The 21438-nt window shown below is 41.8% G+C and overlaps 2 protein-coding genes across 4 annotated transcripts in view; both read left to right on the top strand.

Annotated features, from left to right (window-relative positions):
• Window positions 1–15549, top strand: part of dnah12 (dynein, axonemal, heavy chain 12) — a 30919-nt gene extending 15370 nt beyond the window's left edge. The window contains exons 44-74 of the mRNA XM_085144539.1: window positions 125–317; window positions 452–613; window positions 700–894; window positions 1135–1268; window positions 1351–1513; window positions 1612–1692; window positions 1800–1976; window positions 2066–2197; window positions 2377–2466; window positions 2549–2689; window positions 2779–3020; window positions 3758–3905; window positions 4028–4173; window positions 4267–4481; window positions 4582–4774; window positions 4864–5056; window positions 5158–5330; window positions 5467–5607; window positions 5726–5884; window positions 5982–6277; window positions 6392–6645; window positions 6738–6878; window positions 6974–7111; window positions 7195–7428; window positions 7547–7735; window positions 9992–10095; window positions 10189–10393; window positions 10506–10643; window positions 10749–10840; window positions 14981–15048; window positions 15229–15549. Of these exons, the coding sequence (XP_085000665.1) occupies window positions 125–317; window positions 452–613; window positions 700–894; window positions 1135–1268; window positions 1351–1513; window positions 1612–1692; window positions 1800–1976; window positions 2066–2197; window positions 2377–2466; window positions 2549–2689; window positions 2779–3020; window positions 3758–3905; window positions 4028–4173; window positions 4267–4481; window positions 4582–4774; window positions 4864–5056; window positions 5158–5330; window positions 5467–5607; window positions 5726–5884; window positions 5982–6277; window positions 6392–6645; window positions 6738–6878; window positions 6974–7111; window positions 7195–7428; window positions 7547–7735; window positions 9992–10095; window positions 10189–10393; window positions 10506–10643; window positions 10749–10840; window positions 14981–15048; window positions 15229–15422 (5131 nt within the window). The 3' untranslated portion in view covers window positions 15423–15549. The remainder of the gene's footprint in view (window positions 1–124; window positions 318–451; window positions 614–699; window positions 895–1134; window positions 1269–1350; window positions 1514–1611; window positions 1693–1799; window positions 1977–2065; window positions 2198–2376; window positions 2467–2548; window positions 2690–2778; window positions 3021–3757; window positions 3906–4027; window positions 4174–4266; window positions 4482–4581; window positions 4775–4863; window positions 5057–5157; window positions 5331–5466; window positions 5608–5725; window positions 5885–5981; window positions 6278–6391; window positions 6646–6737; window positions 6879–6973; window positions 7112–7194; window positions 7429–7546; window positions 7736–9991; window positions 10096–10188; window positions 10394–10505; window positions 10644–10748; window positions 10841–14980; window positions 15049–15228) is intronic.
• A 217-nt stretch (window positions 15550–15766) lies between these two features.
• Window positions 15767–21387, top strand: asb14b (ankyrin repeat and SOCS box containing 14b). 3 transcript variants are annotated; one of them, XM_085144548.1, is made up of 10 exons: window positions 15767–16678; window positions 17160–17337; window positions 17437–17489; window positions 17583–17714; window positions 17802–17960; window positions 18069–18314; window positions 18402–18570; window positions 19069–19603; window positions 19722–19875; window positions 19952–21387. In XM_085144548.1, the coding sequence occupies exons 2-10, from the start codon at window positions 17213–17215 to the stop codon at window positions 20125–20127; spliced, it is 1749 nt and encodes a 582-aa protein (XP_085000674.1). In that variant the 5' UTR covers window positions 15767–16678; window positions 17160–17212; the 3' UTR covers window positions 20128–21387. The 3 variants fall into 3 exon arrangements, with proteins under 3 accessions (XP_085000674.1, XP_085000673.1, XP_085000672.1); XM_085144547.1 differs by having other exon boundaries at window positions 17213–17489; XM_085144546.1 differs by having other exon boundaries at window positions 17160–17489.
• The last annotated feature ends 51 nt before the right edge of the window (window positions 21388–21438 follow it).

The following is a 21438-nucleotide window of genomic DNA, read 5'->3' as shown; positions in this document are numbered from 1 at the left end:
TCTTTCTTTAGGAATAACTTTACAAGTTGACTTGACTTTTGTGCAGTAAATGAATAAGATGTTTTTATCTGTAACTTGTAATTTGTGTTTAAACTTGTTTAACTGAAAATAAAATCTTATCTAGCTATGTCCTGGAGCACTTGTCCCGCGTCAGTCGTGTTTTAAAGCAGCCAGGAGGAAATGCCCTCCTTGTGGGAGTGGGAGGAAGTGGACGCCAATCCATCACCCGTCTGGCCACATTCATGGCCCATATGACCATGTTTCAGCCAGAGATCTCCAAGAGCTACGGCATGACTGAGTGGAGAGATGACCTCAAGGTAAGCTATAAAGGCTTCTGTTACTTCTGTTTAATACAAGTGTGTTTTGGTCATATTATTCTCATTCGATTCTGTGGCTTTTTTAGCAGTCCTAGCTGCTGTACTCTGTCTCACTGCTTTCCTTTCAAATAAAGATGTTGCTAAAAAATGCTGGGGTGAAAGGACAGAAGACAGTGTTCTTGATAACTGATGCTCAGATCAAAGATGAAGCTTTTCTAGAAGACGTGGACAGTGTCTTGAATACAGGAGAGGTTCCCAATATTTTTGCCATAGATGAGAAACAAGAAATCATAGAGGTAGGATATTATAAGCCTATAATCTTATATACATACCTTATGAAATTGTATGCAATAAAATTCTCATTTCATCTGTTTTTCCCCAGGCAGTACGTCCCATTGCCCAAGCTGGTAATAAGAACTTGGAGCTGAGCCCTTTGACTCTGTTTGCCTTTTTTGTGGCACGCTGTAAAGAGAACCTGCACATTGTTGTGGCATTCAGTCCTATTGGAGATGCCTTTCGAAATCGCCTGCGCCAGTTTCCAGCTCTTATTAACTGCTGTACCATTGACTGGTATCAGGTAGGGCACTATAACATGCGTGCATTGTAATATACTACATATAAAAATGTCTGAATCACTGAAAACTATGTAGGTATCTGTTAAGAGTCAGCTGTGCTCTTGGATCTGGAAATAAAACCAAAGAAAGAAAATAGGACATGTAATTTCATTAGCAGACCCTGTTCTGTGTCTTCACTCTTGTCTTTGTATGCCGTCTTTGATCCTGCCCTTAGTATCGCTTTCCTCTCTGTACTTTGACAGCCATGGCCTGAGGAAGCTCTTGAGCGAGTAGCCAACTCCTTCCTGGAGTCACTACAAATGAATGAAAATGAGAGGCAGGAGGTCATACCTATCTGCAAGACATTCCACACCTCTGCCAAAGAGCTTTCACAGAGGTATGAGAGCTTTATTCATACTTTTCATAATGAAAGGTAAAGTACATTTCTAATCCTTTAATTATGCTTTTTTCACTTGCAGATTCCTTTCTGAGCTTGGTCGCCATAATTATGTGACACCCACATCCTACCTGGAACTAATTGCAGCTTTTCGACAACTGCTAACTCAGAAAAGAGACACTGTCATGAAAGCAAAACAGAGGTACACCAATGGCCTGGATAAGCTAGCCTTTGCTGAATCTCAGGTATATGAAATACTATTTTCACTGGAGCTGTTTTGTCTATTCTCTATTTCTTGTATTATTCCTATGCAGTAGTTTATTTGAGCAATATATTTCCATAGGTGGGTGAGATGAAGAAGGAACTTGTAGACCTACAGCCTAAACTGGAACAGGCAAAGATAGAGAACACCAAAATGATGAAGGTGAATACATTTCACACAATCGATCCACATCACTATCCTCCCCAGAGTACATATGTATCAGAACATACATACATCCGTACTAAATGTAAACATGTATTAATTTTCAGGTTATCGAGGTGGAGTCTGTGGAGGTGGAAGCCAAGAGCAAAGTTGTGCGGGTTGATGAGGAGGCAGCAACCATAAAAGCCAATGAGGCCCAGGCTTTGAAGGATGAGTGTGAGAGTGACTTAGCTGAAGCTATCCCTGCCCTGGAGGCTGCTCTATCTGCCTTGGACACTTTGAAGGTGAGCGCCCTTCAGCAAAATATCTTTTTTTCATTACATATCATTGCGGTTAGATAACTGAGCAAGTCAAGCTGTCCATTTCTTTTCAGCCCTCTGATGTCACAATTGTGAAGTCTATGAAAAATCCACCTTCAGGGGTGAAGCTGGTGATGGCAGCTGTGTGTGTGATGAAGGAGATAAAGCCAGATAAGATAGCTGATCCAGCTGGGACTGGAAAAAAGGTTAGACTGAGAACAAAAATTAAAAAAAAAAAACTTAAATCATGTGAAATGATTAAAGTCTGGTACTTATTTTTAGTCTTTTAAAACACAGCTAAACCTCATTCGAATGATATAGTTCTTCATTCTGTTAGAAAATAGGGCATAAACACAGTGAGTGACATGTTTTCTTTATTATCTAGGTTTTTGACTTCTGGGGTCCAAGCAAGAAGTTGCTGGGTGATATGAATTTTTTACGAGATCTTAGAGTATACGACAAGGACAACATTCCTGTGAGTGTCAAAATTATGTCACAGTTAAAAAACGTTCAACTTGCACTTACCCCTAACTTACTCGTCTGTCTTTGGGTTGCAGGTCCATGTGATGCAAAAAATCCGAAGTGAGTACATGACTAATCCCGACTTTAACCCCAGTATAGTGGCAAAGGCGTCCTCTGCAGCGGAAGGCCTGTGCAAATGGATCCAAGCAATGGAAGTGTATGACAGGGTGGCAAAGGTGCAGTGTCTTTGGATATTCAAACCACTTGTAATCGTACCTGCACACTTACTTTTTCACACATTGCTTGATTTCGTCTTTGGTTTCAGGTTGTGGCTCCTAAGAAGGCCAATCTTGGAGTGGCACAGGAGTCCCTGGCAGCTACCATGGCCCTTCTGGACCAGAAGAGGGCTGAGTTGAAAGAAGTTGAAGATCGCTTAGCAGCTCTTCAGAAAACATTTCAAGAGAAGACAGAGGAGAAAGCCCAGCTGGAATTTCAGGTGGATTTGTGCGCCAGGAAGCTGGAGAGGGCGGAAAAACTCATCGGTGGTCTGGGTGGAGAGAAGACCAGGTCATGAAGACACTTATAAATATTTCAGTGCCAAGCAGTGAAGCTGAGGAGACTTGTTTATGCGTTTACTTATAGGTCTTCTTCTTCCTCTTCGTTTTATTATTATTCATTGGACTGTAGAGTAAAACACTTGAAAATTTTGTTCACTGACTGGGAGCAGTTTGCCAATTTCTCTAATTAAGACTCACGTCTGAAGTACTATAGCACCACCAATGGGTGGAAGTTGGAAGTATGTCCATGCATGCAGATTTTTAACTGTTAGCCTGATTCGTTTAAGGATGTAGCAATGGATTCCTTGAATCATTCAGAGTTCAAGCTATATTTCAAGAATTTAAGCTATACTTAACTTTCTGAAGCTTTTTCCAGCCTTCACCAAAATTGGCGCAGATGAAAGTTAAATACCAAGTTTGAAAGACCAAGTATCACAAAAGCAAGCTTGGCATTTACATTTTCAAAACTGTTAGAACCAATAAAAATTAGCAGTTAAACCACCAGACGGCAAGTAATTTCCTGTAATTATAACCACTTAAAAGTTTATCTGCGTCACTTGGGTAGCTTCAAAATGAAAATGTGTTTTTACATCTTATAGCTATGCTTTTATCATAGTTACATGAAGTTTCTATGACAACTGTGCCCAGCTGACCTGCTTGGCCTCCTTATTGCCTTGTTCTGTTGCTTGTTTCCTGCAATTTGAAGAATAACTGCATACCAGTGACTGAATGTGACTATTTACTCAGATGGTCTAAAGCAGCAGACGACCTGCAGAACACGTATGACAATTTGACCGGAGATGTTCTTATCTCTGCCGGTGTCATCGCTTATCTGGGGGCTTTCACAGCTGGCTTCAGACAAGAATGCACCAAGTTGTGGACCAAACTGTGCAAAGTACAAGTTCTTCCTTCTCTCCTCTAATTTTTGTGAATCTTTGTCATACATATGTATTTCTATGTCTATATCACTTACCTTAGTAAATAAATATCTGTCTTTGCACCTCCCTCTATCTCTAGTCTAAGAACATTCCATCATCAAATGACTTCTCACTCAGTAAAACTCTGGGGGATCCCATTAAGATCAGGGCATGGAACATTGCAGGGCTTCCCAGTGACACTTTCTCTATTGACAACGGCGTCATTGTCAGTAATTCACGCAGATGGTGAGTTTGTATTTCTGAAATTTGTGAAACTTATGTTGAAATATTTGTGAAAAGATCCTTTTCATTTATTACCTAATGTTAATGTTCTTGTAGGCCCTTAATGATTGACCCTCAGGGTCAAGCCAACAAGTGGGTCAAGAATTCAGAGAAAGATAACAGCCTGAGTGTAATAAAGCTAACAGATGGGGACTATATGAGAACTTTAGAAAACTGTATTCAGTTTGGAACGCCACTGCTGCTGGAAAATGTAGGAGAAGAACTGGACCCTTCTCTGGAACCATTGCTGCTCAAACAAACCTTCAAACAAGGTGCTAGAAGTATAAAATGGATGCCAAAGAATAATTTTGAATTTAGAAAGAGTGACAGTTCTTAGCTCCCAATTTTTTTTTTTTTTTTTGTTTCTCTTAGGCGGTGTTGATTGCATCAGGCTCGGGGAGAGTGTGATTGAGTACTCCAATGATTTCCGCTTCTACATCACAACAAAGCTCAGAAACCCCCATTACCTACCAGAGCTGGCCACCAAAGTGTCCCTGCTCAATTTCATGATAACCCCTGAGGGCTTGGAGGACCAGCTGCTCGGGATTGTTGTTGCCAAGGAGAGGTAATACCTGCAAAATGGTTACTTATTTTATTGACTGAAACGTTTTTTTATAGCTCTTTTACTCATGTCATCTACTTGTATTTCCACAGGCCAGAACTGGAGGAGGAGAGAAATGCATTAATCCTGCAGTCAGCTGAAAATAAGAGGCAGCTAAAGGAAACTGAAGACAAGATCCTAGAGACACTGCAGTCCTCTGAGGGAAATATCCTGGAAGATGAGAGTGCCATTCAGATTCTAGACTCAGCAAAGATCATGTCCAACACAATTACCAAGAAACAGCAGGTGTGAATTACACATAAAATCAAAGCCGAATTGTGAATTTGATGTCTTTTAAGTTAATTTGATCGTCTCGTAGTCTAACCTAATGTTTACATCTTTCCAAGATTGCAGAGAAGACAGAGATCAAGATTGCAGAGTCCAGAGAGGGTTACAGAGCTATTGCAAAACACTCGTCCATCCTGTTCTTCAGTATTACTGATCTGACCAACATTGACCCGATGTACCAGTACTCTCTCAGTTGGTTTGTTAATCTCTACATTAACTCCATACAAGACAGGTAAGTGATCCAGGAGGAGTAAACCTGGTTAGTGGTATGGTGAAGTAATGAACTATGACACATCTGCCAGAACTAATAGCTTTTAGTTTGTCTGTGTTATTTGGAAACTTTGTGTATTTTGCCTTTTGTTCATCAGTAACAAGTCCAAGATTCTGGAAAGAAGGCTTCAGTTTCTTATTGATCACTTCACCTATAACTTGTACTGCAACATATGTCGTTCTCTGTTTGAGAAAGACAAACTCCTCTTCTCCTTCCTTCTCTGCTGCAAATTACTACTGTAAGTTAAAGTTACAAGCAATTTTGACTCTTACTCTCATGCTTAGTGCAAATCTATGTGGATGTTTACTTTTATATTTGATGCTATTTTTTTTTTTTTATCAATGTTTTCTTCTAAGAGCAAAAGGGGAGATTAAACACACTGACTTTATGTTCCTGCTGACTGGGGGAGTGGGCCTCCAGAACACCACTGCTAATCCCGACCCCACCTGGCTACAGGACAAGAGCTGGGATGAAATCTGCAGAGCCAGTGAACTCCCTGGTTTACGAGGATTGAAGTAACAAGCTTTAATCACTAAAATAAAAATGGCCTCCTCCTCCTCCTCATCATCATCATCACTGTTTACCCAATGTGGATTGTTATTTATTTTGCAGAGAAGCTTTCATTAAAAATCCAGATGACTTCAAGCCCATTTATGACAGCAAAGACCCATGCACTATTGATTTGCCTGCTCCGTGGTGTGAAAAGCTCAATGATCTGCAAAAGATGATCATCGTTCGCTGTCTCAGGCCTGATAAGATACTGCCAGCTGTGACTAAATATGTGAAACGCAAACTAGGGAAGAAATTTGTCCAACCACCTCCCTTTGACCTGAGTAAGAGCTACCTGGACTCCAACTCTGCCATCCCACTCGTGTTTGTGCTGTCTACAGGTGCTGATCCCATGGCTAGTAAGTTCTATAGATCTGTTTTACTGATTTTCAAAGGGCCACATAAAGTTAGTGTCAAATCCTGAAACTAGGAAAACTAACTCTTTTAGAAAAACTTAAACTATCCTTCCACAGGCTTGCTGAAGTTTGCCAGTGACAAGAACATGGGTGGTGCCAAGTTCCAGTCTATCTCTCTGGGTCAGGGACAGGGGCCCATTGCTTCTAAAATGATATCCACAGCCATGCAGGATGGGACATGGGTGTGTTTACAAAATTGCCACTTGGCTGTTTCCTGGATGCCCACGCTAGAGAAAATCTGTGAGGACTTTAGTCTTGCAACATGCCACCAAGACTTCCGCCTCTGGCTCACAAGCTACCCTTCAGCCAAGGTAAAACCAATAAATGAACAACTTTAAGGACTAAATAGATATAACTGTCATCTGAAAGAGCCTTCAGTATAGTAAAAAAACAATTCAATCAGTTTCCAGTGACCATCCTGCAGAATGGAGTGAAAATGACAAATGAGCCCCCAACAGGACTCCGTCTCAACCTGCTCCAGTCTTATTTGTCAGATCCTATTTCTGATCCAAACTTCTTCAGCAACTGTCCCAATAAAGAGCTGGTGAGTCAGGAGGAAACCTATTTAGATTTGTTTTAATGCATAATTATGTATTAATTCTATAGGTGTGTAACACAATAAATGGATTTCCTCAATAGAGCTGGGAGAAGCTCCTGTATGGACTGTGCTTCTTCCATGCTCTCGTTCAGGAGAGGAAAAAGTTTGGTCCTTTGGGCTGGAATATTCCGTATGGCTTCAATGAGTCTGACCTGCGCATAAGCATCAGACAGCTACAGGTATTTACTCAAAAAACTCAGTTGTTGTGTTTCTACCCAGAAAAAACATCAAAAACTCATTTAATTTCTCTTTTTATCTTTAGCTGTTTGTAAATGAATATGACAAGGTGCCCTTGGAGGCCATAACATATCTGACTGGAGAGTGCAATTACGGTGGCCGTGTGACAGATGATTGGGACAGGCGGCTCCTGATGACTATCTTGGCTGACTTCTACAACAAGGACATCATTGAGACTTTTCGCTATCCTTTCTCACCTAGTGGCGATTACTGTGCCCCACCTAAATCTAGCTATCAGGATTACATTCTGTTTATCAAGGTGCAGACACTCCAGAAGCAGTAGTATATATAATTTATATAAAATAACTGCATATAATCTTTAATTTTTTTCAATTTTATGGTATATTACTGACAGCAGTGTCTTTGTTGTACTCTAGGAACTTCCATTCAGCCAGCATCCAGAAGTGTTTGGGATGCACGAAAATGTAGACATTTCCAAAGATTTGCAGCAGACAAAACTACTGTTTGATTCACTGATACTCACCCAGGGTGGAGGCTCCGAGGGCGGAACCAATTCTGAGAGCGACAACATGCTGTACGACATAGCGAATGACATCCTCACCAAGGTACAACTTAATCAAACTTCCTCTTCATTTAGGAGTTTTTAGCCATGCCAATGGCATGGTTGGTCCAAACAAAAACATTTCAAATACCAACAGTTGGATTTCCATAAGTTTTTATGCAAAATAATCCTATTAACCTTTGGCAATTACTTAATGTTCCCTTAAGCACCATCACACATCAAGATTTCACTCATTCTGTGAAATACAGCATCTCAGCATCGGCTAAGTTAATTGACATATTTGGGGTGGTGGGGGTTTTAAATAACATTTTTCAGTTCCCAGACACTACTTTCAATTTTACCGACTTTGGTCTTACTTTGTCTCCTCTGTTTTGACTGAAGCCAAATTTTTCAACATCTTCAGTGGATTTCAGTAACTGCAGTGCAGGTGGACATATTCCTGCTTCTCCTGGATGAATTAATTTAGGTTGATAACCTCCCTTTTGATAGAGAATTATTTTTATTCTCTGTAATTAGTCCAATAGTTTGGTTAATGACTAGTTTATATACTGTGTAAAAGTCTTGAAGCACCCCTAGTTTCTTTATAATTGCTCCCAAGGAGCCAAAATGTTTTGAAAATTGGTCTTCAGCAATAGTTTTTCAGGTTTTTGGAAAGTAAGTCAGTTTTTCTTTGAATGTTGACTGCTTTTTCGGTTATCTTTCGTTCAGTTCTTAAGCCTGACCATTTTCAGAAGAATGTTTTTTGTTTTTTTTAAGCCACACTGACCTATGACTCATTCAAGCATAGAAAGACACCTAACTCAAGGGATAGACCAGTGTTGTGTCTACACAAAGCAGACAACTTAGCAAAGAGTCCTTTGGCCCTTTCACAAAAACACAGATTTATTTCCCATTACTTTAGTGGAATCTATAAAAAGTGCCAAAGTCAACAGAGTTTGAGTGCCATAAATTATATTTTTGCACCAACAAGGTGATTCCAAGTGAGCTATCCCATGTGGAAAAGAAATAGAAAAGACTTCATCAGATGTGGCCTACTTCATATAGTGAATAATATAAGGCTTATATGATTTACTCATGAAAGTGGCCACTTTCATAGATTGTTTTAGCAAGTATCCAAAACATACAAGTTTCATTTATATAATTTTTCTAGGGATCTTATATCTGTTTTCACTCTTGTATGCTTTTCATACAAGTTTCACACAAGACAGACACAAACTTTATAAGATTTATATGTATCTTTTCCATATGGGATTAGCCAAATTGTTTCACAACTTGGCATAGTGTGCAGTGTGTCCTTAAAACATGTGAGGAAACTGGACAAGTGGAAGTCAAAAAATAAGTGTCAGACCTAAAGAAAAGCCCTACCACACACCTGAGAGAGATACATCTGGCTCCATACATATTGGTTCAAACCAATATGTATGGCCAGTATGTATGGAGGAAATGAGTAGACAGGAGTAAGCATCTGCAACCATCTGAGAAACACAGTGGAGGCTCTGTCATGGGTTGGGGTTGCATTTCAGTCAGTAGTGTTGGGGATCTTGTCAAATTTCGTGGCATTATGAATGCAGAAAAGCTTTGATTTTGATCAACCATGCAGTACCAATGTCTGATTGGCAACAGCCTCATTTTTCAGCATGACAGTGATCCCACACACACCTTGCCAGTGCATTAAAAGCATACTTGGATAGAAAAACATACAGTAAAACACAATCAGTCATGGATTGCCTCTGCCTGAACTCAGAGGTCAACATTGGTAACAGAACACAAAGCAGCCAACATCCAAAATGGAGCTCTGAAATGTTCTTTAAGAAGCCTGGAGAACTATTCCTAAAGACTACGTGCTTATGTCATTTATTTCTATGTATGTTTTCATACTTCAGTAAATTTCTGAACCTATATCACATTGTCCAAGCAAAAAATAAAGAAATGAGTGATGGCTCAAAACATTTGCGCAGCACTGTAAAAAAATAACATCCCTATTAAACATACATGTGCTTTGTGTTTACTGCTTTGCATTTCCTCTGGGTATTCCAACTCCCTCTCAGAGACAGTGTAAGGAAGTCCTACTCTCCAGCCATATGGTTATGGGGGCCAAGTGGTAAAGAAAGTTGATAGATGGATGTATTGTGAGCATGTTAACATATTGTTACTAGCGTATTACGTACATTTACTTTTTATTGTCCAGATAGCACCAGTATATCTATAAATCTCAACGTTGTACAAACGTTGAGTTGTCTGTGCTCTGTGTCCACTTCACTATGTGTTTATAACTGCCACATTTGCTTATTTCCCTAAGCTCCCAGCTAACTTTGACACAGAAGCAGCTCTCTTGAAGTTTCCTGTGCTCTATGAAGAAAGCATGAACACGGTCCTTGTCCAAGAGATGGAGCGCTACAACACGTATGAACAGACAGCTCTCCACCCTGTTTTAAGCTATATAACCATTGCAACCATTTTTCTTTCATGACTTAACTGCTGTCTTTGCTCTCTCAGGTTGTGTAGTTTGATTCGTGTCAGCCTGCAGAATTTGCTGAAGGCTATTAAGGGATTGGTGGTGATGGATGCAGAGCTGGAGGCAGTTGCAGGCAGTTTGGTAGTTGGAAAAGTGCCAGAGAAATGGGCCAAGCGCTCTTACCCCAGCCTCAAACCCTTGGGCAGTTACATTAATGACTTTCTGTCAAGGCTCAAGTTTTTGCAGGTAAGACTAGTGAGCAAAAGTGATTTGAATGAGCAGTTTCAACTCGGCATATCAAAGCTTTGTGCACCTTTTCAGTCTCATTATATTTTCACTTTATTTTGTGTGCCTGTAGGTTTGGTTTAACACCAGCAAGCCCAATGTGTTCTGGCTGTCTGGCTTCTTCTTCACCCAGGCCTTTCTAACTGGGGCCATGCAGAACTATGCCAGGAAATACCACATCCCCATTGACCTGCTGAGCTTTGAATTTGAGGTCTGGAGACTCACACTTTTGGATCTCTCTTCACATGTAAAGATCTTGTCATAGCCCTTAGACATTACTAATTAGTGGTTTGTTTTTTATGATTTTATCTTACAGATCCTTCCTTTTGACGAGATACAAACAGCACCTGAAGATGGTGTTTACATTAATGGACTGTTTCTTGATGGAGCTCGGTGGGACAAAGAAAGGTACATGCTCACAGCAGTGTTGGGTTTACAATATTGACTATATGCTTACAGCAGTATAGTTTATAAGCTATTACTCTGCAGGTAAAAAGTCATTCACTGTACTTAAGCACACATTTGAGCATTTAATAAAAATATTCTACTTTATGTTGCTTTATATTACATTTCAAAATTAAATATTTATAATACTTTTTATTGGGCTAAATTTATATTCTTTAATATCGGCCCTTTACTTGTGATGGGGAGATATATATATATATATATATATATATATATATATATATATATATAGGCTGGAGACGGAGCAATACTGGAAGAGCATATGGGAGAAGGACGCAACCCATAATGGCAATGCTCAGTGGCTAATGGATCTGAGGGCAGACCATAGCGCCCTCCCTGAACAGGGTCCAGTAACCATCACAGTGGCAGATATCCAAGAAAGGGTCTCCAGTATGAAGAGTTGGACAGCACCAGGGCCCGACATGGTTCACGCCTACTGGCTGAAGAAGCTGACTGCACTCCACGAGCGTCTGGCAGCACAAATGAACCAGCTGCTAGTTAACGAGGGACACCCGGAATGGCTAACCGAAGGTCGGACGGTCCTGATCCCCAAGGACCCCAAGAAGGGACCAATCCCCTCCAACTACCGACCAATAACCTGCCTCAGTACTACATGGAAGCTCCTGTCAGGCATCATATCGGCTAAGATGAACAGGCACATGGGTCAATACATGAGCGGGACACAGAAAGGAATTGGCAAGAATACCAGAGGCGCAAAACACCAGCTACTGGTAGACAGAACAGTCAGCCGAGACTGCAAGACCAGACTAACCAACCTGTGCACTGCCTGGATTGATTACAAGAAGGCCTATGACTCAATGCCCCACAGCTGGATACTGGAATGCCTAGAATTGTACAAGATCAATGGGACCCTAAGAGCCTTCATCAGGAACTCAATGGGGATGTGGCATACAACACTAGAGGCCAACTCCAAGCCCATAGCACAAGTCACCATCAAGTGCGGGATCTACCAGGGAGATGCTCTGTCCCCACTGCTGTTCTGCATAGGCCTGAACCCCCTCAGTGAGATCATTTACAAGACTGGCTACGGATACCGACTACGGAACGGAGCAGTTGTCAGCCACCTCCTGTACATGGATGACATCAAGCTGTATGCCAAGAGTGAACGAGACATCGATTCACTGATCCACACTACCAGGCTATACAGCAATGACATTGGAATGTCGTTTGGGCTGGAGAAGTGTAGTCGGATGGTAACAAAGAGAGGGAAGGTAGTCAGAACTGAGGGGATTGAACTACCAGAAGGCAACATTGCAGACATAGAGGACAGTTACAAGTACCTGGGGATCCCGCAGGCGAATGGGAACCATGAAGAGGCCGCTAGGAAAGCTGCAACCACCAAGTACCTGCAGAGGGTCAGGCAAGTCCTGAGGAGTCAGTTGAACGGTAAGAACAAGATCCGGGCCATCAACACGTACGCCCTGCCCGTGATCAGGTACCCTGCTGGGGTAATAGGCTGGCCAAAGGAGGAGATAGAAGCCACTGACATAACCCCTGCACGGTATGTACCACCGGCAGATAGAGGAGGTGGCTGATATCCAGAAATCCTACCAGTGGCTGGACAAAGCTGGACTGAAAGATAGCACAGAGGCACTAATCATGGCAGCACAAGAACAAGCTCTGAGTACAAGATCCATAGAGGCTGGGGTCTATCACACCAGGCAAGACCCCAGGTGCAGGCTGTGTAAAGATGCCCCAGAGACAATCCAGCACATAACAGCAGGGTGCAAGATGCTAGCAGGCAAGGCATACATGGAACGCCATAACCAAGTGGTCGGCATAGTGTACAGGAACATCTGTGCCGAGTATAACCTGGAAGTCCCGAGGTCAAAATGGGAAACGCCCCCAAGGGTGGTGGAGAATGACCGAGCTAAGATCCTGTGGGACTTCCAGATACAGACGGACAAAATGGTGGTGGCTAACCAACCGGACATAGTGGTAGTAGACAAACAGAAGAAGACGGCCGTAGTGATCGATGTAGCGGTTCCGAATGACAGCAATATCAGGAAGAAGGAACACGAGAAGCTGGAGAAATACCAAGGGCTCAGAGAAGAGCTCGAGAGGATGTGGAGGGTGAAGGTATCGGTGGTCCCCGTGGTAATCGGAGCACTAGGTGCGGTGACTCCCAAGCTAGGCGAGTGGCTCCAGCAGATCCCGGGAATAACATCGGAGATCTCTGTCCAGAAGAGCGCAGTCCTGGGAACAGCTAAGATACTGCGCAGGACCCTCAAGCTCCCAGGCCTCTGGTAGAGGACCCGAGCTTGAAGGATAAACCGCCCGCAGGGGCGTGCTGGGTGTTTTATATACAGTGGGGCAAAAAAGTATTTAGTCAGCCACCGATTGTGCAAGTTCCCCCACTTAAAATGATGACAGAGGTCAGTAATTTGCACCAGAGGTACACTTCAACTGTGAGAGACAGAATGTGAAAAAAAAATCCATGAATTCACATGGTAGGATTTGTAAAGAATTTATTCGTAAATCAGGGTGGAAAATAAGTATTTGGTCAATAACAAAAATACAACTCAATACTTTGTAACATAACCTTTGTTGACAATAACAGAGGTCAAACGTTTACTATAGGTCTTTACCAGGTTTGTACACACAGTAGCTGGTATTTTGGCCCATTCCTCCATGCAGATCTTCTCAAGAGCAGTAATGTTTTGGGGCTGTCGCCGAGCAACACGGACTTTCAACTCCCGCCACAGATTTTCTATGGGGTTGAGGTCTGGAGACTGGCTAGGCCACTCCAGGACTTTCAAATGCTTCTTACGGAGCCACTCCTTTGTTGCCCGGGCAGTGTGTTTTGGATCATTGTCATGTTGGAAGACCCAGCCTTGTTTCATCTTCAAAGTTCTCACTGATGGAAGGAGGTTTTGGCTCAAAATCTCACGATACTTGGCCCCATTCATTCTGTCCTTAACACGGATCAGTCGTCCTGTCCCCTTGGCAGAAAAACAGCCCCATAGCATGATGTTTCCACCCCCATGCTTCACAGTAGGTATGGTGTTCTTGGGATGCAACTCAGTATTCTTCTTCCTCCAAACACGACGAGTTGAGTTTATACCAAAAAGTTCTACTTTGGTTTCATCTGACCACATGACATTCTCCCAATCCTCTGCTGTATCATCCATGTGCTCTCTGGCAAACTTCAGACGGGCCTGGACATGCACTGGCTTCAGCAGCGGAACACATCTGGCACTGCGGGATTTGATTCCCTGCCGTTGTAGTGTGTTACTGATGGTGACCTTTGTTACTTTGGTCCCAGCTCTCTGCAGGTCATTCACCAGGTCCCCCCGTGTGGTTCTGGGATCTTTGCTCACCGTTCTCATGATCATTTTGACCCCACGGGATGAGATCTTGCGTGGAGCCCCAGATCGAGGGAGATTATCAGTGGTCTTGTATGTCTTCCATTTTCTGATGATTGCTCCCACAGTTGATTTTTTCACACCAAGCTGCTTGCCTATTGTAGATTCACTCTTCCCAGTCTGGTGCAGGTCTACAATTCTTTTCCTGGTGTCCTTCGAAAGCTCTTTGGTCTTGGCCATGGCGGAGTTTGGAGTCTGACTGGTTGAGGCTGTGGACAGGTGTCTTTTATACAGATGATGAGGTCAAACAGGTGCCATTCATACAGGTAACGAGTGGGGGACAGAAAAGCTTCTTACAGAAGACGTTACAGGTCTGTGAGAGCCAGGGATTTTCCTTGTTTGAGGTGACCAAATACTTATTTTCCACCCTGATTTACGAATAAATTCTTTACAAATCCTACCATGTGAATTCATGGATTTTTTTTTCACATTCTGTCTCTCACAGTTGAAGTGTACCTCTGGTGCAAATTACTGACCTCTGTCATCATTTTAAGTGGGGGAACTTGCACAATCGGTGGCTGACTAAATACTTTTTTGCCCCACTGTGTATATATATATATATATATATATATATATATATATATATATATATATATATATATATGATTTATATAGGATTTTTTTAACTTCGTTCATCACTAGTGAAATATAGGGAGACCTGATAAGGATGGGTTTGTTTGTCTCTCTCTATTATCAGTGGAGTTCTGGCTGAGCAGTACCCCAAAGTCCTCTTTGACTCAATGCCAATCATCTGGGTAAAACCCAGTAAGTATTTCCTGACTTTGTACACTTCTAGAGCTGGTGTTTCAGATCTGCAACAATCTGGATGCAATTAATGTTTTCAGATATCTCTTTCAAGTACATAATTGATTGTTTCCTTGTATTATTTTATCACCCCCTGTCTCCCATTTTCTGTGTTCCTTTGCTTTCATTTCTGCCAAACAGCTCAAAAGAACAGCGTCAGTCAGCCTCAGAAGATGTACATTTGTCCTCTATACAAGACCAGCGAAAGGAAAGGCACGCTGTCCACCACAGGCCACTCCACCAATTTTGTCATTTCCATGACGCTACCCACCAACAAGCACCCACAGCACTGGATCAAGCGTGGTGTTGCCATGCTCTGCCAGCTTGATGACTGAGATCAGTCAGCACATTGCTTTAAGAATCAAATGCTTTACTGCAGCTATTCTCAATCCTGCTTGGATTTGTTTAAACTCTGTGTTCCTTAATACAATAATAAACACAATGTCTATGGCTGATGTGGAGTTTATAATGTTGGTATTTTCAATTCACAACTTTGTCCATTAACTACTTACAAAATAAAAAAGCTGCTGTGCTTTCACCAGAAATGTTACAGTGAAAGATTAAGCACATCAGATGTGCTGTTTTCTTTTTTGTTAACAGAAAGACATGGAAACAGGTACGCCTCAGTGCTCAGCTGGTGCTGTGTGAGTCCGGATGGAAAAACCTGTCAAAAATTAATTGCAAACAAACTGGTTTCAAAATATTTGGCTCACATTTTAAAAATATATTTCATGTAGGTTCTTATTTTACTTAATACAACGTTTGACTGCAGTACACAAGAATAAGCCAAGAACATCGCAAACATTCTTCGAACGCTTAAAGGATAGTTATACCTATATGGTATATCATTGCAGTTATACCTTTACAGTTTTTACAGTGGGCATTTAGCCATGTGTCTCCTTGGAGTGACTTTTTCATGTGCTGTAATACTAAGGTGGACGCAAGCCCAATAAAATGATCACTCTAAAGATAAAAACATGGATTATACTTAGAAAACCTACTGACGGAGAGCCTCAGCTTCCAAACTAGTTTTGCTGTCTAGATTGATACCTTATTATAAACCTTTTGTCCTTTTTTGCGCTGCTCATTTGCCTTCTTAGTAACCTGTTTGCCTCCTTTTCCCTCAGTGTGAGCTGATACCATCTATAGACTATAAGCTATTAATGTGCAGCAGCAATAACAAGTAGAAAATAAAATTTTTATTTTAGTATTTTAGGGTGAATCATAAGAGATTAAATATAATTGAATTTAGCAGTGTGTTATGCACAAAGAAAACAATCTTGTTAAATCTGAAAAATTGTATTTTACATATTTTATGGAGGGGGTTAACTTCCAAAGTGAAGTTTGTGTTTGAATATTAGATTTTGCATTATGAATACGGTTGCTTATGAGTTGAATGATGGCAGTTGTTGCAGTTGCTTAGTGGGTCAAACTAGAAACTGGCTGTGAGACCTTGTGATCTGATATTTATAGTGTGTGTGTGTGAGAGAGAGAGGGCAGGATATAAATAACCCCAGTATGTGTGACTGCTAAGGAGCCCCCTGGCTATACTGGTGTTAAAACTACACAGAGGGCAGCTTTTTGACTGAAGGTAAACACCACACGATGAAAAACATTTTATTTGGTTAAAAACTTGACTAGTGTGGAGCTTGAATGCCACGCTGTCATATTATACAAACGGTTGTAATACATGTGGCATTTGAATTTCCATGCTATAAATTTGTGTCGTGTTGCAGTCTCTGCTCTCGTAACAACATTTCCTCTGCTGCTTTATATATTCTTTTTAAGAAATGTCCACTGGAGTCATTTGTGAATCTCCATTTGTTTGTTTTGGCGATGCTGAAAGCTTCTCAACTGGAGATTTGCTTTTGACATTGAGAGTTATTAGACTAAAAATTGGGACAATAAGTCCAATTAAAGTCATTAGATCCAATATCCTGCATGTATTATGGTGTCAGTAAAGTAAAAACAATGAGACTGACTGCCACATTTCCTGCTTAGCTGCACTGTGTTGCAGTTGTTATTCAGGACTGTGAGTGGTGTGTGATTTAATGCTCTTGTTTACCTTATAGCTGTGCCTCCTCAGAGTAACCCCTTCTGCACTGGCTCTTTTTACACTTGTCAGATGAGCATGGAAACAGAAGATGACTTTTATCAATCAGAGGAAGACTTGGATGAAGATGAGGCAACACAATATATTATTGAACAAAGTCTAATTCAGTATAGAAAGCTAAAAGGATTAAATCCAAGGTTTCTATCTACTCACCCAGCATTCAAATATAAGTATCCTTATTATGAATGTCTTGTTTGTTTAAGTGAATCCTTATTCTGTGCAATAACTTTAAATAGTGATCTGAAACCTTGTGAAGACCCTGATGAGATTTTTAAAGCAATTAAGGAGGGTAAGCTGATGACCTTTAACCTCAGCACTGATTCAGACAATTCTGAATCTTTCTCAAAGATCTGATACTTCATATTCAGGTCTTCATATTCAGGTGATGAGAATGCCCTGAACAGACTTGCAGCCCAACCGGAGACTCTGTCCAGAGTTGATACACGAGGGTGGATCCCGCTGCACGAGGCTGCGGCACAGCAGAATAAGAAGGTGCTAGAGATGATCTTTTCAGGTAAATGTAGCTGTAACTTTTGACGGGCACAGGCTTGTTCATTTCAACCCTGAGGTGTTGATCGGTTCCTGGGTGTTTGGGTTCCAGCATCACCCCCGGGTGCAGCCCAGTGTCGCACTCTGAAGGGTGAGACGCCACTGTTTTTAGCTGTGGTCCACGGGCTCAGAGAGAATGCTACATTCCTGTTACAGAATGGTAGCAACCCAGATCTCCAGAATGACGAGCAGGATTCTCCATTAGTAGCAGGTATCTCGCGCTATGTTCATCTAACTTCAAACACATTTTATTTTAGAGATACCTCAACATGTGTGACACTTTCTCATCCTTTTCTCTCCTGCTCCTTTTCGCTCACAGCTCTTCTAAATGATCAGTATGATTTGGCCACGCTGTTGCTTCGTTACAATGCCAAAATAGACCAAACCGGACCACTGAACAGGACAGCTCTACATGAGTCCGCGTTTTTAGGCTTGGAGAATTTTGTGTATCTGCTCTTAGAGTCTGGTGCTAATCCAAATGCATGTGACGTTAAAATGAAAACTCCACTGGCTCTGGCTGCACAGAATGGACATCTAAATGTGGTGGAGGTTCTGTTGCAGAAAGGTAAATGTAGTGATTTAACCTCTTTTTGCTTTTACTTATGTATATAAGTAAATGCGTGTTATCATAGTGCTTTAATTCATTTTTTAGGTGCACATGTGTGGTGTGAATCGGAGTCAGGTACGATTTTGTTTGATGCAGCGGCATCAGGAAATCCTGACATAATCTCCTTGCTGCTGGAACACGGTGCAGATCCAAACGTACCCCTTTATAGTGGGCACCTGCCAATTCATCGAGTGGCATACCATGGACACAGACTGTGAGCATTATCTATACTTATTTTCCTAAATTTTTAAATAGGGTTTCAACCAGGGGCAGCACGGTGGCAAGGTGGTTAGCACTGTTGCCGCACAGCAAGAAGGTCCTGAGTTCAATTCCACCATCAGGCTGGGGTCTTTCTGTGTGGAGTTTGCATGTTCTCCCTGTGTTTGCGTGGGTTCTCTCCGGGTACTCCGGCTTCCTCCCACCGTCCAAAGACATGCAGCTTGTGGGGATAGGTTAATTGGATAATCCAAATTGCCACTAGGTGTGAATGTGAGTGCGAATGGTTGTCTGTCCCTTTGTGTTAGCCCTGTAACAGACTGGCGACCTGTCCAGGGTGTACCCCGCCTCTTGCCCTATGATAGCTGGGATAGGCTCCAGCGCCCCCCGCGACCCTGAAAAGGATAAGCGGAAGCGAATGGATGGATGGATGGATGGGTTTCAACCAATATCATGTTCTCACATAAAGATTTTTTGTTGTTGTTGTTTGTTACAGAGCACTGGAACACCTCATTCCAGTGATGAAGCTGCATGCTGTAAAGGAAAGTGGGATGAGTCCTCTCCATTCTGCAGCTGCTGGGGGACACGCCCAGTGTGTGGAGATACTGCTCAAAGCTGGCTACGATCCAAACTTCATGCTGCACCCAAGGATCCGCCGCAACTATGATGATGACCGCAAGTCTGCCCTCTTTTTTGCTGTGTCCAACAATGACCTCCAGTGCACCCGCTTACTGTTAGAGGCCGGGGCTCTCGTGAACCAGGATCCCATCAACTGTCTACAGGTGGCTCTGAGACAGGGCAATTATGAACTGATCAACATCTTGCTGAAGTATGGGGCAAATGTCAACTACTACTCCCGTGTCAACACCACTCATTTCCCCTCAGCGCTGCAGTATGCCTTAAAAGATGAGGTTATGCTGAGAATGATCCTGAACCATGGTTATGATGTGAAGCGCTGCTTTGACTGTCCATATGGTGACAGTTCCCATGATTACGCTGCTTGGACGATGTCAGTCATTAAAGACATGGTGGTGAGGCCATGTTTATGCTAAAAAAAAATTAGAAAGAGTGGAACACGTGAAGTGCAATGGAGTAATGCTATTCTACAAAGTTTCAGATTGACTGTCACATCTCTCTGTTCCTTTCTAGTTCTGTGAGGTGATAACAGTGTCCTGGCTGAAGCACTTATCTGCCCAGGTGGTGCGCATCATGCTTGACTACACTGACCACGTCTCCTTCTGCACCAAACTAAAGGACACACTGCAGGACCAGAAACAGTGGCCAGAAATCTGCCACATTCAAAGTATGAACTGCTCACTACCTGTTGTCAGCAAAAATGTGCGCTTCATCTGTAGTTGCTGACTTTTTTTGTCTGACAGGAAATGTGCGGAGCCTGAAGCACCTGTGTCGCCTGCGGATAAGGGAGCACCTTAGACGCCTGCGTTTGAGAGCACCAGCTTTTATCAACTTCCTTCCTCTTCCTCCCAGGCTGAAAGATTATCTACGTTACAAGGAGTTTGACATTTACAACAGGGGCAGTATGATTATCCCCTGATGAAAACATATTTATAGATATCAAAGATGTCACTCTTTTATAGAAAGCTTCCTGCTTTATTATTATTATGTGTGATTAAAATTACATTACTTATACAGTCAAAAAATGTGAACATAAATTGTATTCACCTTTTAAATATCTATCAGAGACGTATATATGAGAGCAGTGGGACATTGGTAGGTAACAGTTTGTTTGCAGATGACGTGGCGATCTGTAGTGAGAGGAGGGAGCTGGTGGAAGAGAACCTGCAGAGGTGGAATATGCGCTGGACAGAGGATGAATAGAAGCAAGAAGCAAGACGGAGTACATGCGTCTACATGAGAGGGAGATAGGTGAAATGATGAAGATGCCAGAAGTAGAGGTAGTGAAGGTTAGATGAGTTTAAACACCTGAAGTCAACCATCCAAAGCAATAGACAGAGCACAAAAGAGGTGAAGAAGAGAGTGTAGGTAGGGTGGAGATGAGTGTCAGGGCTGATTTGTGACAGAAGGATAGCAGCAAGAGTGCGAGATAAATGGTAGAGACAGTGACAAAAACACAGGCCAAATGGAGGTGGCAGAGTCTAAAATTTTTGATGGGAATGACCAGGATTAGTACAAGATTAGGAATTAGTATATCAGAGGGATAGCTCAGGTCGAGCGGTTTGGAGACAAATTTTCAAAGGCTGACATTTTTTGTACATGTGCAGAGGAAGGATAGTGGATACACTGGACAAAGGAATCTGATTATGTTAGCATCCAGCCAGAAGTCAAAGAGGAAGACTGCAGAGAAGGGTCATGGATGCAGTGAAGGAGGACAAGCAGAGGGTTGGTGTGATCCACTATGGCGACTCCAAAAAGGAGCAGCAAAATAATAATAATAATAATAATAATAATAATAATAATAATAATAATAATAATAATAATAATAATAATACCCTTTAAATATCGATTTTACTTACAGTAGAGGTTTACGTTTATTGAGTCATGTATGAAGGTAAGTGTATTACCGATACACATATGAAAATCACAGCCTCTCTGCTACCATCTAGTGGTAGAAAGGGGTATTACAAGCGTGATTGCTCTGTATTTACTTCTACACAAGGTTTTAATACATAGCAGAGCCAGTACTTATATATTACCAGATACTTCGGTTTTTGTAGCAAAAATGCAAAAAAACAAATAGGCTTAAAAAAGAAAAGAAAAGAAATGGGCAAGAGAATCGGTTTGCATAAGTCACACTGTCAGGGCTTTCACAGCTCCAAAGCGGTGTTTCACATCCTCTTTCTTTTTCTCACCGAATGTTATTTAATGTGAGAAATAGTTTCACTTT

The sequence above is a fragment of the Neolamprologus multifasciatus genome, chromosome 20 (assembly GCF_963576455.1).
Source record: "Neolamprologus multifasciatus chromosome 20, fNeoMul1.2, whole genome shotgun sequence".
In the NCBI taxonomy this organism is placed as follows: domain Eukaryota; kingdom Metazoa; phylum Chordata; class Actinopteri; order Cichliformes; family Cichlidae; genus Neolamprologus; species Neolamprologus multifasciatus.
Note: the sequence above shows the minus strand (reverse complement) of the source record. Positions and strands in the feature narration are given on the sequence as shown.